General features: G+C 44.5%; 1 protein-coding gene and 1 long non-coding RNA gene across 2 annotated transcripts in view; one reads left to right on the forward strand and one right to left on the reverse strand.

Moving 5' to 3' along the window:
- Tm9sf2 (transmembrane 9 superfamily member 2) overlaps window positions 1-12,168 on the reverse strand; it is a 51,481-nt gene extending 39,313 nt beyond the window's left edge. The window contains exon 1 of the mRNA XM_032918391.1: window positions 11,829-12,168. Coding sequence (XP_032774282.1) covers window positions 11,829-11,999 — 171 coding nt within the window. The 5' untranslated portion in view covers window positions 12,000-12,168. The remainder of the gene's footprint in view (window positions 1-11,828) is intronic.
- A 306-nt stretch (window positions 12,169-12,474) lies between these two features.
- On the forward strand, window positions 12,475-14,865 carry LOC116914086. The gene is made up of 2 exons (XR_004389665.1): window positions 12,475-12,560; window positions 13,949-14,865. It is a non-coding gene; the product is annotated as an uncharacterized LOC116914086 (long non-coding RNA).
- Window positions 14,866-16,677: the final 1,812 nt, after the last annotated feature.

Below are 16,677 nucleotides of genomic sequence, written 5' to 3' on the forward strand. Positions count from 1 at the left end.
GAGGATAATCCCAGTTTCTAGCAGTTCTGAGTAGCTGCTGCAGTGGCATGTCCAAGGTGAAAGCTAAGAGCTTCCTAGTGTGCAACCCTGCAGGAGAACTTTAAGGGTGAGGTGTCCTTCAACTGCACTCTGGGTTACAGTCATCCTCTAGGCCACCGAGCTGTTGGGCACATAAGCTGAACAGCCACTTAGTTCACATTGCCACAGGACTGATTCTTACCTGACATTTAATTTAAATGGTCACGGGCGGCCAATGGCTCTGAAGTGGACAGCACAGTAATGTAAACCATGCTGTGCTGCCTGGTGCCACATAAATAATCTCCTTGTACACTTAACATTTTTACTCCAGTCACTATAACTACTCTGTTCCAGAAAAAACAACTCTCATTTTATTAGTCCATCCCAGAGGTTGCAAACTTTTCCTATGAAGAGACAGAATAAATAGTTCAGGTCCTATAGGACCTACTGGGTCTATCCTTATAGTGTAAAAGCAGCCTAGACAGTTGGTAACTGAGGATATGCCTATGGTCCAGTAAGCTGAAAATCACTGTGGGGGCTAACATACATACATACATACATACATACATACATACATACATACAACCAGATGTTCATGTAATCGTCAATCATTACTAAATAATATCATTCTTCCTCTTCAACCGACTAAAACTGTACAAACAATCTGTGTCTTGAGAGCCCTCTAAGACTAAGCAGTGAGCTGGGCTGGACTCCTGGTCTACTGTAAGCCTCATTTTTAGATGCTAAATGTCCAAGTTCCTGCACCAACGTATCCAGCTCCCTATTCCCATGTTGTCACCTCTGGAGTCTGTCTTTAAAGTAATAACCCGTGAAAACGGAAGCAGTGCAATTTTTTCAATTACTTATTTTTATCATGCCAGTTGGTTTTCTTGGGATTTTACTAAGCTCTCATACAATGTTCTTGACAGATACGTAATCAAGCAGAACTATAGCAAAATTCAAGGTTCAAACACCAAAGTGTCCTAGAATTACAGAATGCCACCATTACTTTTCAGGAGCCTCTTTGTCCCCGTGTATAAGTTCTTCAGCTACTTCTCCTCCTCTCTCCTGTGTGCTAACCCTACAGCACTGCATCCTCAGGTATACATTGTTTCTCTTCAAATAGTCTTTCTAAGTGTGTCTAGGGCCACATTAGCTTACTTTACTTAGCTCAGTAAACCTAACGGACTTAGTTCTGCTCTCTCACATAACTTCTGTTTTTATTTTTGGAACAGGATCCCATGTAGCCTAGGTTGGATTTGACCTGTCTGTGCAGCCAAGGATTATGACCTTGAACTCCCAATCTGCTCCCCTCCCAAATGCTGGGATCACAGGTGTAGAACGCAATGCCAGATCTCCCATGTAACATTTAAAAAGCTCCTGAAATTGTATACCTGTTAGGATTATATTCATTACAGATCTAATACCGCCAATTGGCTATATTTCATATGTTTTCCTTGTTAACACTCCATTTATCAATCAGTCCTGAGGTCTACAGAAAAAAGTACTCACCATCCTACAGCTACCCACTCCCTTAAGCTAAGACATACTGTCTAAGTTCCAATTTAAAATAACCTTAGAAATCAAGTTCACTAGCTCCTTCCTTTAAAACTGTATTTTTACCATGAGTTAAGGTCTCACTATGGATCCAAACCTGACCCAGAACTCCCAATCCTCCGGCCTCTGTCTCCAGAGTTCCGGATCACAGACAAGTGTCACACCCGTGGCTTACAGTAGGTCTTTGACTGTTCCAACAGTCAGGAAAGCCTCTCCCCTTGGAGCCATGCTTGCCTTCTGTTTCTAACTTAAGTCATCTAAGCCAACTGTTGCTGCATCTTACTGTGCTGTTCACTAAGCGTCACACCACTTCTTGTTCTACTCTCAAAAATTATTTGTACTTTATTAATTTTTGCTAAGCTTGCATCTGCCATTTTATCGAATATCAAACCTTCCATTAAGTTTACCTTATCTGTCATCTTCTCCTGACCTAGCAAAGAAGCCTCGAATTCCAAACATAAAAAAGATGTTAACAATGCCTTCAGCGGTATGTGTTAGTTCTGCTTTGTGATACAAAATAATGTAATTATCAACAGCTTTCCATAAAAATGCCCAAAAGTTATTCCTTACAAATCTTCCACCTGAAAAGAAAGTCCATTTTAGCACAGCACAGACATGAGGAGCGTAGTTCCTAGAGCGCATACAATGGCACACACTGCCTTTAAAGCAAGCTCCAGATGGTCTGATGCCTCGCTGCTTCTTCAGGCCCCCAAGGCACACACCCACAGGTACACACTGTTAGGTTCAGTTCAGAGTCTAAGTCTATCTGGGGCAATTAACAACTCTGAATGTAAAGACTACATGAGTCAACAGTAAGGAAAGAAAATGGTACATACAGAAGATGGTCCACAACTGGCATGCAATTATAGATTAAATGAATCAATATGTGTCCAAGACTTGTGTGTTAGTGTACAAAGCTGAACATTCTTGAATTTGTTTATAAACACTACTATATGGATAATTCCCAGGCTTATCACAAGGACTCCCCTCTTCCCCCCTCCCTCAGAGCAGGGGAAGCAGCACTGACTGCACTGCTGGGTCACTGTTGCTGCACAGCCAATGATCCCACCTCAGCCACTCAGCTGAAAGCAGGATTTTCTTAAGCTTTTCTACTTGTGACTACAGATAAGAAAATTACACAATACTGAATAATGGCTATAGACAATAAGTACAGAAGTCAAACATTTATTAATAAAACAATTATTTGATATAATTATGCCAATTACTGAAAATGAAAGCAAATTTGCATACTCATAGGTGGAGGGGCTAGAGAGATGGCTCGCTCGCTCGCTCAGAGGTTAAGAGCACTGGTGGACAGAGATCTCTAACTTCTGTTCCAGAGGAATCTAATACTCTCTTTTGGCCTCTGTAGGCACTAAGTAAGTGAAATATGTCAGAGGAAGCTACCGAGTCTCTGTGGGGCTTAATTTTCTTCTTATCAAAACAGCAAGCATATAATGAGTGACGTTTAGGTAATAGGGGTAGAATGGGGATGAATATGATGAAAATATATACACAAATGAAAATGTCATGTACATTATATACAAGAATGAAAACCCCATTGTGCTCAGGTGGTACACACCTTTAGTCCCAGTGCTTGGGAACTTGGAAGGCAGAGGCCTGCTTTATGACTTAGAGGCCAACCTGTTCTACACAGCTAGCTAGCTTCAGACCTGTCAAGGCTACATCATAAGACTGTCTCAAGAGAGAGAAGAAAAGACCATTGTTAAATATAATTAACATAGGCTAATAAAACCCATAAAAGTGTTAAAAATCTTCCTTCTGAGGCAAGGTCTCCCATATCCTAAGCTGCTCCTGAGCTCACTGCTCAGCTGAGAATTATTGTGAACTCCTGGTCCCGCCCCTAGAGTGCTGCGATTACATGTGTATGACAAACCTGGCCTGGTATTGGACTTCTTTTATGGTCATCATCATCTGCTCTAATCATCTTTATTTAAGCATCTGTACTCAGAGGTTAAGTCCACCTTCTTCTGAACATATGTCTTCAACGCTCTAAAGTGGAGTGTCTGAAGATGGGCTTTAAGGACTGCTTACCTCACACCTAGCTTTCAAACTGTCTCTGGCTATGTTAACACAAACACACACACACAAAACTGAACATTAAACATTTTCAGGAAGTTACAGAATCCTACATCACTTAAAGCAGGACTGAGTATAATCTACACTAAGAAATTTGTATGGCGATCTGTGAGCCTCCCAAGGCCAAGCCAAGCATCTGAGCACCGGGCTGTGCTTAACCATGAGGATCTGCTTCAGTACATTGATCCCAAGTGTCAAGGGCGGCTTTATTTCCTAGACCTACTCGAGACCAGTACATGTTTACCTCAAGAACTCACTTCCAGGAGCTGTGCTGAGAACTGGTCCCTTTTCTGGTATTACATTTTCAAAACAGACAGAGAGAGAAAGAAAACGTATCCAAGAAGGAAATTGGGACCAAACATTTAAGCTTGCCTTATAAAGCACAGGTGGCTCTATTCTTGCATAAATAAATCTTCTATTAATCACTGAAAAATTTTTGTATAGCAGAGGTTTTTATCTAATTAGAATTCATGGGTATCCCTTCTAAATCCTTCACCCAAGAGCATGTTTTTATTTTCTGTTATAATCAGTCTCAGCTGTGGTCAGACCGTGTCTTAGTCAGGGTCTCTACTCCTGCACAAAACATCATGACCAAGGAGCAAGCTGGGGAGGAAAGGGTTTACTCAGCTTACACTTCCATGTTGCTCTTTACCACCAAAGGAAGTCAGGACTGGAACTTAAGCAGGTCAGCAGCTGATGCAGAGGCCATGGAGGGATGTCACTTACTGGCTTGCTTCCCCTGGCTTGCTCAGCTTGCTCTCTTATAGAACCCAGGACACCAGCCAAGGGACGGCACCACCCATAATGGGCTGGGTCCCCCACCCTTGATCACTAGTTGAGAAAAAGCCTTACAGCTGATTCTCATGGAGACATTTCCTCAACTGAGGCTCCTTTCTCTGTGGTAACTTCAGCTTGTGTCAAGTTGACTCACAAACCAGCCAGTACAGACTGTTTTACTGCTTTAGACACAGGGGTCAAGCAGGTGCTTTGGGTTTCCTCCACGAATGAGAGTTCTCTGGCTTCTTTTATTCTGCTTTCTCTCACTGGCGTCCCATCTGCCCCACCTAACACCTACAATGAGGAAACGGCAATGAGAGAAGAGACAGGCTCTATACGAGGACGGTCATAAAGGGTCTAAAGTACGATAGAACAGATACAAAAGGGGAAAGCTATAGAAGATCCCACTGCCTAATGTTAGAGACAGCTACAAAGAGATTGACTTGAGGAAGGCTTAATGCAGATATGATATACATACATATATGTATATATATATATCTTAGTAGGAAGTTGCTAAATGGGAAGAACCCATGTTACAATAAAGGTGGGAGTGTTTTATTGCTCACAGAAGGTGATCTATTTATTCAGGGCTCTCTCCTCAACTTTAGACTGTATTGAAGAACAGGACACACACCTGACCACTGAGCCGGGTGTGATGGCCTACATTTGTGATCTAGCACTCAGGAGGGGAGAATCAGGAGGTCAAGGCCAGCCTCATACATTGGAATGAGGACAACCCGGACAACCCGGACTATACAAGACCCTGTGTAAAAACACTCCCAATGGAAAAACAAAAATCTTCACATAGACAGACACACCTTTGGTTTTTTTTTTTTTTTTTTTTTGGACTAACCCATCAATTCTGAAGTTCTGGTTCCCAGAAGGTAGGTGGAAAGAAGTAGGAAATGCACAGTGCATCAGAGAGTCAGTGAGGAGGAGCCAGAGCTGTGGACCCCAGGACTCCTGGGCTCATCTGCTTCTTAGTTCAGCTCTTACTGCCTCTGTGAACTTGAGACAGTCAAGTCACTAAAGCTTACTGAGCTTCCATTCTCCACTGATCAGCAGGCCTGAAAGAGGAGCACAGGGTAAGGATTTTCACAAGGTTCCTCCCTTTAGGGAGACTGAAGTTCCTTCTTCTTCTTCGTTTCTCCACCTCTTCCTTTTCCTCTCCCTCCTCCCCCTCCTCTTCTTCTTTCTTTAAAAAAAAAAGTAGCCCCGGATGGTCTAGAACATGCTATGCTATGTAGGCAGAACAGGCAAGTTTCAAACTTAGAACTCTGCCTCTCCTCCCAAACACTGGGGGGTTAAAGCAGTACTCTCCATGCCTAGCTGCATACTTAATCTTAACGGCAACAGAGAAGGTCTGGTTGCCACAAGTAAGGTAGTCACAAGGAACTAGAAAACTGAGAAGCCTGCAAGGACGATTGGGAAGCGGGTTGTTTAAGGAACCTGGTATAAAGCTGGCAGTACAGGCCAGCCAGTGCCAACAGAAGTTGGGGTATTCTTACAGGTTTCCTCTGCTGTGATGTGTGGTGTACTTTGTTCCAAGTGTCTAGTTATATACCTTTGGGCCGTTTATTTACTGTGGTAAAGTGAGTCTTCTCAAAGCCAAACCTGAAACACCATCCTCTACACACTTCTAGGTTTACGGATGGCAAGAATCCATGCTTTTATTATAGAAAAAACTATGAAGGTATGAAACTAAACACCAGTTAGCAAGTGTTAATCACTTATAAACACACTTATGTTGATTTTTCTTTTAGTACTTCATTATCTTCATACTATTTCCACAGCCAAATACAAAGTGTTAGAGACTCATTCACTCTGCATCTGTTCAGAGCAGCCCACAACTTGCTTTATTAAGTCTGAATCAGTCCACGTTTGAAGGCAATTGCTCCTAAAATAACAGACACAATTTACAAAAAGCTTCTAAAAATAACTACCAAGAAAGGAAGGTGACTGTGTAAGCTGTCATTTTACCATGGTTGCCCAGCTAATGCATCTGAGCCTGTCTGTCATTAGCCACTAGAGGGTAGAGTTGGTCATTTTTCTTTACAACACAACAAAGACAATCTCAAATATAATCTCTCCCACACCCCCATGTATGTATGCATGCACACATGCCATGGTGTGCATGCGAAGGCCAAAGGACACCTTTTGTGGGTAGGTTCTCTCCATCATGTGGGTCCCAAAAACTGAACTCAGGTTGTCAATTTGTTGGCAAGTATCTTTTTTGTTCTGTTTTGTTTTGCTTTTTGAGACAGGGCTTCTCTAAGTTATCCTGGAGCTCACTCTGCAAATAACACTTGACCTCAAACCTAGAGATCTGCCTGCCTCTGCCACCTAAGCACTGAGATTAGGCACACAACCACCGAGCCCAACTGGTGGCAAGTATCTTTACCCACTGAACCATCCTGCCAGCCCCAGGAGAGAAAATCTTACTCTTTCCCATAAGAGTCTGATCTCTCAATCCTTCACCCAACTCTTCCCCAAGGCTTCTCCAGCTCCATCTAATGTTTGGCTGTGGGCTGATCTCTTTGCATTGGCTGTCCTCTCGGAGGACAGTTATACTAGGCTCCTGTCTACAACCATAACAGAGTATCATTAATAGTATAAGGGATTGGTTTTTGACCATGGGATGGGTCTCAATTTGGTTGGCCATTTCTTCTGTCTCTGTCCGTGGAAATCTTGTGTACAAGGTGGGTGGGTTGCTATCCCTTATCCCGCTGTTGGGAGTCCTGCTTGGCTAAAAAAAGTGGTCATTTCAAGATCCATATCCCCCACTGCTAGGACTTGAAGAAGACAGGGACTCCTCAGGAAGACTAACAGAGTCAACTAATCTGGACCCTTGGGGGCTCTCAAAGACTGAGCCACCAACCAAAGAACATGCACAGGCTGGACCTATGTCCCCTGTACATATGTAGCAATGTGCAGCTTGGTCTTCATGCAGGTCCAACAACTAGAGCGGGGGCTGTCCCTAAATCTGCTGCCTGCCTGCAAGTGGATCCCATTCCCCTAACTGGGCCACCATGTCTGGCATCAGAGGGAGAGGCTGCACCTGGTCCTTCAGTGATTTGATGTTTTGGGGGTTGGGAGGTGGAAATACCCAGAGGGGCCTCCCCCTTCTCACAAGGGAGGAAGGAATGGAGGGAGGATCTGTGTGGGGTACTGGAAGGAGAGGAGGGGCTGGTATTGGGATGTAAAGTAACTAATAAGTTTTTAAGAAGAATATGACCTCTATATTATGCAGCAAAAAAGTATCCGATGGGGGGAAAAAGTATCCAATGTGTTGAGAGCATGTGCTCTTTTAGTTCTTATCTGAATTGATATTGAGGAACCAAATACTTAACAGTTAATACGTAACAGCATGAAGGTGAACTGTCACTATTCTCAATCATTTGACACGACAAAGCCACTCACTCAGTCCAAAACTAACCAGCACACAGCAGCTGACTGAAGGAGTCACAACCTTTATACTAAATGGAGCTGGGCAGATCTACAAACTCTGTTTTCAGGAATGGGGTTGTAGCTCAGTATAGCATGTGCCTAGCATATCCAAATCCCTGGGTTCAATCTCTAACACTGCAAAAATAAAAGGGTATCAGGTATTATCATAGTTCCTAAATGTACAATTCAATGGGACCTAGCAGCCGCATACTCCTGTAATCTCAACAGTAGGGAGGCTAAAGGGGAACTATTCTGTACTTGAGATCAGGAGTCTAAGACCCTCATCTCAACAATCCAAATACAAGCAACTGGCAAGCAGACATGAGTATTGGGATGCTGCTCAAGCAGAGGACTTGAGTGTGGTTCCCAGCACCCATGTCAGAGGTCACAACCATCACCTCTAACTCTGGCTCTTGTGGGATCTGAGTCCTGCACTCCTCAGGCATGTGCTCGCTTGCTTGCTCATTCGTTCATTCGCTCGCTCGCTCTCACGCACGCACATGTGCAATGACTAAGCAGTTAAGACCCCTGGCTTTTCTTGCAAAGGATCCAGGTTCTATCCAGCATCCACATGGCTCTAACAAGTGTCTGTAATTCCAGTTCCAAGATACTCAGTGTGAACTCCGTGGGCACAAGGTACAAACATGACACACAACACAAATGTGCGTAAAACACTAATACTCAGAAAATAAAATGACATTTAAGAATATACAAATAGGAGCTGAAAAGATGGCTCAGTCATTAACAGCCAGGACTGCTCTTCTAAAGGACCTGAGTTCAATTCCCAACATCTACATATCTGGCAGCTACAACCCCCTGTAACTCCAGCTGCAGGAGGCCAGAATCTAACACTGCTGCCTCCGTGGGCATCCACACCCATATGCATCTACATAGACACACATAATCAAAATAAATCTTTAAAAAGAATGCATAAGCCCTTGGTCCTGCCAAGACTGAACCCCCAGTGAATGTGATTGTTGGGGGGAGGGCGGTAATGGGGGGAGGATGGGAAGGGGAACAACCATATAGAAGGGGAGTCGGAGGGGTTAAGGGGATGTTGGCCTGGAAACCGGGAAAGGGAATAACAATTGAAATGTAAATAAATACCCAATTTAATAAAGATGGAGGGGGGGAAAAAAAAGAATGCACAAATAAGTCCTGACTACAACAGAGAAATACCAAACCCAACCTAAATGCCCACCAAGCATAAATGGTTAGACAAGCCCACAGACAGCAGGGTATTAAGAATAAAACATTCCCATCTCTAACAAACAAAAAAAAAGGACATCCCATGACTACACAGATATTTAAATGTATGCACATGTAATGGTATTATGTTAACAAAAAGTAAACCTCAAAACTCATTTATGAAGGCTAAGATCATAAATCAGAAGTCAGAAGAACATAAATAGGATTTTAGGTTCAATGGACTCATATTTCTCTGTTATGAAATTAAACATAAAACTTTGTTGTTGCTACTGTTTTTGAGACAAGGTCTCTCTACATAGCACTGTCGTAGAGCTAATTATGTAGATCAGGGGCCACAAACTACAGAGATGAACCTGCCCCTGTCTCTGAGTGCTGGGATTAAAGGTGTGCCCAGACACCAAAGGCTTATACAACAAGGAAACAAGCAGCAACATCATCAGTCCACCGATACTGCGCTGACGTAGGATGAGGACTTAACAGTGAGTTGAGACTGCACTGCACACATTACATTGAGCTGCACCTGCTTCAGTGTGCACTCAACCAGTACAAAGCAGTCTCTTCTAGGAAACCCAAAATCCTTTCAGGGAGAGCACGTAAGAAGCAAATATGATTATCCTGTACCACAGTGATGGGAAGAGCCGGAAATCACAGCGGCAGCATCGAGGGCCTCTCAGCTCACTCCTGCCTTAGGACACACGAGTGCCATCCTCATGTCCTCCTGCCCCAGCTCCTGCACTCACGCAGTAGGCCCTCAGGTACTGGTCCTGTGGAGGAAAGCCTTGTAGGGATGGCCAAGTCCTGGGGCGGAGTTCTCACGAATGGTTTAGTGTTCTCAACAGATGGGCTAAAGAAGCTCTTTCATCCCTTCCACCACATGAAGACCACACATGGGGACCAGGAAGAAAGTGAACCCGCACCAGACCCTGAGTCTGTGGGCACCTAAAACTTTGATTCCTCAGCCTCCCAAACTGTGAGGTAAATTTCTGTTTGGAAAAGAGAGAAGGAGTGTTTGAAAACAGTTACCATTCTGACTATGGTCATAAAAATTTAAACTGTCTACTGAGCAGAATACCTACTGAGAGAAAAGGGAAGATGGTTAAGTCTCCACACGAGCTAGTTAAATTAGAGGTCAGAGACATGTCCCTCTTACTGCTGGCTAATGAGTAGCTGAGAACAAAGCCAGAAATCCAACATCCAGAAATATGATCTGTCTTGCCCATTTCATCCCTACACCTCTCTAGGTTAAAAACCTCAAAGGACCAGAAATTTCAAAGACACTTAAAGATCTTGTGAGACAACACAAATCACCTAGCTTGCAGACCACCTACAAATCCACTCATATTCATCTCCAAAGTCTTTGTCCAAATGCTACTTCTCTGCTGCCTCCCCAGAAGACTCCAATTCACAAATGTTTCATCTATGCTCTCTAGGTATGTGGACCATACCTTTCATAAGGTCAGATTTTATAAATAAGCCTCTGTTCTCCAGTGGTTCACAGTCACTGTTCGTTTAAAGACTCGTTTATAAAGGTTGGCTACTGAAATATTTAACGGAAAAATCCAGTGCGCCTGTAAGACTGGATCTCACTTTAGGTCTCAACTCTCCAGAAGTAAGCAGAAGTCCCTGCTTTTCGGGGTACTGCAGTTAATGGACTGTGAGTCTGGGTGAATCTTACAGATTGGTAGGCATCATTGGACACAGTGGCATTACCGAAAGTTATAGATACATGTTTCTTTTTTACAACAGTAGTGACCATGTCAACGCCACACAGGATAGCCTACAAACCTAAAGAGAAGCTGCAAAATGCCAGGAAATCTTTAATAGCCTCCGTAATACTCTAAGACGACCTCAAAATTCACAATTGTGGTATAGCTAAGAGTCATAAAATTAACACCCGCTTGAAAAATTTAGTAAATAAGCCTATTTTATAGTGTTTTAAACGTTTTAACTACTATTTGAAGTGTTAAAATAAACGGTTTCAAAGAGACCCTCACCCTCCAACTGATTGGTTTTTAGTAACATCACGAAATAATGGTGTATTATTAGGCTCTACACTTTATAACCTAAAAGCTGCTATCAGCTGGTAAACTGAAAAACTTGTGGGCGGATGTCCTACGAAACCAACATTTTCAAGATCAGTTCTTTCTCCCTCTGTATACTTCCTTTTAAGTGTTTAAAGCTATCGCGGAGAAACTCATTTGGGGGTCTCTTAAATTTTTTATAGTTAAAAAACAATTTAACAGTCAGGGATTAAGAGTATTGTCAACTGGTCTTTACTTATGCAGTTTTTAATGAGGGTTAGAATGTGTCATAATCCACAGGTTAAGTAATCAACTAGTAATCTTGAAGTTCTATTTCAAAGTCCTAGAGAGAATAAGCCGTCGTAACCAGGAGTTCCAGTAAAGTGCAATGAAACAGGGAGCTATAAAATTAAGTTACTTGAAGTTGTCGTTCGGCCGGGAGCGCCCCGTGTGGGCAGCAGGTCACACCGTACCTGCTTGCAGGCCAGTCCAAGGGCGCTCCGAAAGCTTCCGGGGTCCGGGCAAAGCACATCGAGCTGTAGGTGCGAGCCCGCAGGGACAGCCAGAGTGCTCAGAGAGCCCAGTGCCGGCAGGCCCCCCGCCCGCCACGGCTCGGGAATCCCACCCCACCTACAGCTACGCCCCCTCCCGCTTCCAGACCCCGCTCCGGTCCCGGGCGGCTCGACAGGTCTCCCCCACCTTGCACTCGTTGCTCTTCTTCTCTTCGGTGCAGAAATTGACCGGAGCCAGGCCAGGCAGGTAGAAGGCGCTGCCCGGGCGCGGGCCTGGGACCGTCCCTAGCAAGAGCAGCGACAGCAGCAACAACCGCGGGCCTCGCGCTGGCAGCGACGCGGGCGGCCTGGAGCTCATGCCGGCGGCTGTGAAAGGAGGGCGGCCGAGCCGAGGGGACGACGAGGGAGGAGGGGCGGGGGCCTCGGAGATCACCTCAAGGCCCGAGCGCAGAGAAGGCCGGCCCGCAACGGCTAGTTCCGGTTACGCTAGGAGACACCACCGGCCCCGCGACAGAAACCGAAGCGGGCCTCCACGGAGCATGCGCGGCACCGCATGCACATGCTCAGTGCGGGCGCCGCAAGCACAGCGGGCTGTTTCCGGGCGGGGCGGAAAGGAGATCCGCGTTCCGGGTTTTCAGCTCTCCGGCTGGGTGACTTCCGCCTGTGAGTTCCCAGGACCCACAGTCCGGTTCCAGATTCCACCGTGGCGCTTCTGAGTGCGGCGCTTCTCAGGCGCACCTCTTTTCTGTCCTCTGTAACCTCCTCACACAAGCCATTCAGCTCAGGACTGACGAACCAAGTACTTGCTGATGGAGACCGAGTTGGTCAATGAGGGAGAGCTCAGGGGTCACCTATTTGGGGCCAGGATAAAGGAACAAATGGAAAGAAGGATTCGTAAATCTTGAAGCAGCTCTTAGAGGTATTTGCAGGGATAAGTAAGCATCGGAAATGGTGGGGCATTCTTGTGTGGGACAAGTGTGTGAACATAAGAAACATATCTTTCAGAGCGTCAAAATGAGATAAGTGGGAGCAGGTAATGAATATAAAGTAGCATTGGCATGTTGCAATGAAGATAAGGGAGCTTAGCAAAGCAGTCATGTCAAGGAAGATTAGTACGGCATCATTACTTTTCAACAAGTTGCATAGCTTTTCCCATTGATGAAAAAAAAATAAAGTTTAGCATAAAAAGCCCATGGAGTTTTAGACTTCAACCGAACTCTTCCCCCAAAGTGCATCATCTTAACAGTCCTGGATGGCTGTAACCCCCAAATTCAAGAATGGGCAAATGCAGAAGATAGGTAAATTCAACAAAGTTTGGAGTCTCATATGCCATCAAGTCTTCTGGGTGCTCATGTATTTCCCCCAAAGAAGGTTTATAACTAACCAGATTTTCAATGGCTCTAGCACCTGGGAAAAGAGCTCCTGACATAACCAGGAAAAGCAAATATCAAAGGTAATTTGTACTGGCTGAGAGCCCTGGCTTTGGAACACAGTGATCTAGCTATGAGCCCCTGGGCATGGGTTCATCACAGGAGAAATGAAAGAAAGAACAAAAGGAATGCTCACCCTCCAAGAGTGGTAAAGATTAAATTAAAAACAAAAAAATATGTGCTGTAGTAGTTGTCCCAGGCGGCGCTGACCACTTTCATAACAAGAGGAGCAGTGTTCACACACACCCTCTCAAATACGTGGACATACTGAACTTTGGGCTAGGTCTTGTCAACTCCCTTTCTTGAAACAGGAAGCAGCTGTTGTCTCCAAATAGAAAAGATGACTAACACCCTCACCCCTTACCTATTTTTCTGATACTACCAAACTTGACCTTCACTATCGAAGCTCCTGCCCCAACCTTGCCATTACTTTTTCCACCTCTGACAACACCTTTGCCTCAAACCTGTCTATAGCTGGCATGCTGCTCACTGTGCCACAGAATTATAGACTGAGTCCTTTTGGCGGTCTCTAAGCTCCTAACTACCACGCTAAGCCAGTCTGATGGTCTCCCCGGCTTCTACTTGTGCTAAGAGGGATAATGTAGAATGTAGGTGTCCCCCATTTCCACCGGTGCCCCACGGAATTTCGGAAACGATCATGTTTATTGTTCGCTGTCTCACTTCCCAAGGCTGCACCGGCCTGGTCTCTGCATCTTCCACCTCTACAGCCGAGCCAGAAGCAAGGGCGAAGCAAACTAGAAGGTGCTCCGCCCTGGTCGCCGGAGGACACAGATTCTAGACCTGAATTTAGGATCGCAGACTTCCGGCGCTAACGCCCGAGAGTTACCAGTTGCATTTAACCCGTCCTCTTTCACAGACCACCACAAGCTTAAGACCGAGAATCACTTCCCAGGATGGCCTGGGATACTCAGTAACGAGCCCTCGGCGACCTGGAGCTTCTTGCCTCCAGCCCCCGCCAGCCTCAACACTCTGGGTAAAGTAAATTAAAAACCCGGACAACCGGAGTCTGTGAGAATGAAAACGACATCGGGATTCCAGACAGCTGACTCGCCCAGAGCTCGGACGGGACCTACGCAGGGCGGGTACGCCAACTCCTACAACGACACGTCACCGTGCTTGGCCGCTTCTCGGTTGGTGGGCGGGGCGACGTCTACTTCCGGATCCGGCCTCTTCTGGGTAACGCCTCACCTGCGGTTCCCTAGGTTACCTGATGGCGGGGCGGGGCGAGGCGGGAGGGGCGGAGCGAAGAGATCCAGAGTTGAGGAGCTAGCTCCTGGTTGGTGGGCACTGTTAAGTGGAAGCGCACCCAGAGACTTCTCGCAACTAGGAAAAAGGGAAATTTCCTCTGCGTTCTCACACAGGTGGTGACGCAACTTTCTTCAGACTACTGATAACTCTGGCAGGAGCAAAACCTGAGGGAAGGGATTTTTCCTATGCTGCAGACTGCATTTAACAATTCGGAGAAGCTGAGGAAAGGGAAAGGTTTTTGTTTTGTGTTTTGTTTTTTTTAATTAATAATGGATATGGATAATGAAAAGGGTCTGAGAGGGATGAGCGATGGCTGCACAATTCAATATACTCTGATCTTTACACTCAAAATGGTTAAGATGATAAATTTTATTATGTTTGGTTTGTCACAGTTAAAATCCAGAATTCTTTTCTCCCCACTCTTTTCTGCTGAAATAATTTAGACATCCGCTTTTCTGAGTTTCTCACATTGTATGAATGAGATGGCCAGATTTAACAAACAAATATACAGATAACCATGTTAAATGTTTTAATTTCAGATGCTCATTCAAATATTACACAGGAAATACATATTGGCCACCTTACAAATGTGTCAAGAGTAAACTGATAGGAAAGTGCCTTATATTTGAAAAAAGTATACATTGTATTTCACCAGATAGATAGATAGATAGATAGATAGATAGATAGATAGATAGGTATGAAAAAGTCTTCAAGATTTTTCTAGAAGGGGAAAAAATCCAGATCTTCATTTTCTGACAGAGTATGTCACCAATAAGAGGTCAGACTATCACACCCAAAATATGCCATTTGGGTGTAAAAGACAATTCTGGATTAAAGGCAACAGAAGATAGTTCTCTTTTTTTGTCTAAACAGCATACAGATTTGCCTTTATGGAAGCAGGGGAAGAGCCCGGTGAGTTAGACCTGCAACCCCATCTACTGGGGTGGAGGGTGGTTTGTTGAGACAAGGATCTGCCTGAGGTTCAAGATCTGCCTGAGCTGCAGAGCCCTGAGTTTGAGAGCAGATTGGAAAACATAATGAAACTGTGTCTCAAGAAGTACAAAGGGAGGGGGGCTGGCCTTAGTGGTATAGTGCTAGCCTAGCATGGGTTAGGTCCTAGTTTCAACCCGCAGAACAGTAACACACATATGCACACGTATGCACGCACACACAGTAGAAAGCAAGAGATGATTATTTGCCCAATAGAATCAGAACCCTCCCCTCCAACCAATAAGACTTGAGACAATACTAAGAAAAATTTTTATAATAAACTGTAGCAATTAACTCTAATCTGCCACATTTCCTCATTGATGCCCTAATGGATTGCCTATGAATCAAAACCTGTTTTAACTAGTCACCTCTATACAATGTGTTGCTTCTTTTTTGGGGGGGGAGAGGGGAAGTCTCTTTTTTATTCATGAAAATAGTCATTTCACTCAACAGGGTCTTAAAAACATCAATTATATATAGTGTATAGCTTTAGCAAAATAGCAAATCAATGACAACAAAAGCAATAACATTGATTAAAACCTTGAAACAAAACAAATGAAAACCCCAAAGAAAACAATATCCAAGCTAGAAAATTGATTTTTAAATATGATTAAAATTTGTTTGATTGTAACAAGACCTACATCTTTGGCTGGTCTTGGGTACAGATTGTAATAGCCTATCAAGTCAGGTGTGGCCATACCTCTAGGGTCTTTGAAGATCAAGCCCTCCTGAGGCCAAGAATGAGACAGTTTCAGGCTTTTATTCAAAGTCTTTTTAATTCACTTTACTCATTTCTACTAAAGTAACCCTGACGGTCCTTCAGGACAGCACTAATCTACACTCTCAGACTCCTGGCTACCAGCAGCTCTGGTCGTGTCCCTGCAACTCTCTGAAGCTCTCCCCGGTACATCCTCACAAGACGGGAATCCCAGTCTCTGTGGGGAATAATCTCCCGGTGCTCCCTGTGTGACAGCATTTCCTCTGCTCAAACCTTTCCATCCAAAGGAGATAAATGTCTGAAGTTCATCTGCTTGATATGGAACATCTGCCTGCCTAACTCAGACATTCTCTATAAATCCTTTCTCAGTTCAGGCTGTGAAACAGTGAAATCCAATTATTATTATTATTTTTTTTTTTGACAGTCAAGTGACTGCCATGAGAGACGGACAGTCATCCTCACTGCAGTACACTCTTGAGCAACTCTTGTGTATTCAAGTCAGCTTCAGCACTGACTGAGAGCCCTATGCTATGGGTGTGGTTGATACCTGACTCACTGTTGAGCTCTCAGCTATAAGGAGGCGCCTTTTTTGAGGAGGCCTTGATCCTAGATTGAAGACTATCATGAAC

The sequence above is a fragment of the Rattus rattus genome, chromosome 12, assembly GCF_011064425.1.
Source record: "Rattus rattus isolate New Zealand chromosome 12, Rrattus_CSIRO_v1, whole genome shotgun sequence".
Classification (NCBI taxonomy): Eukaryota; Metazoa; Chordata; class Mammalia; order Rodentia; family Muridae; genus Rattus; species Rattus rattus.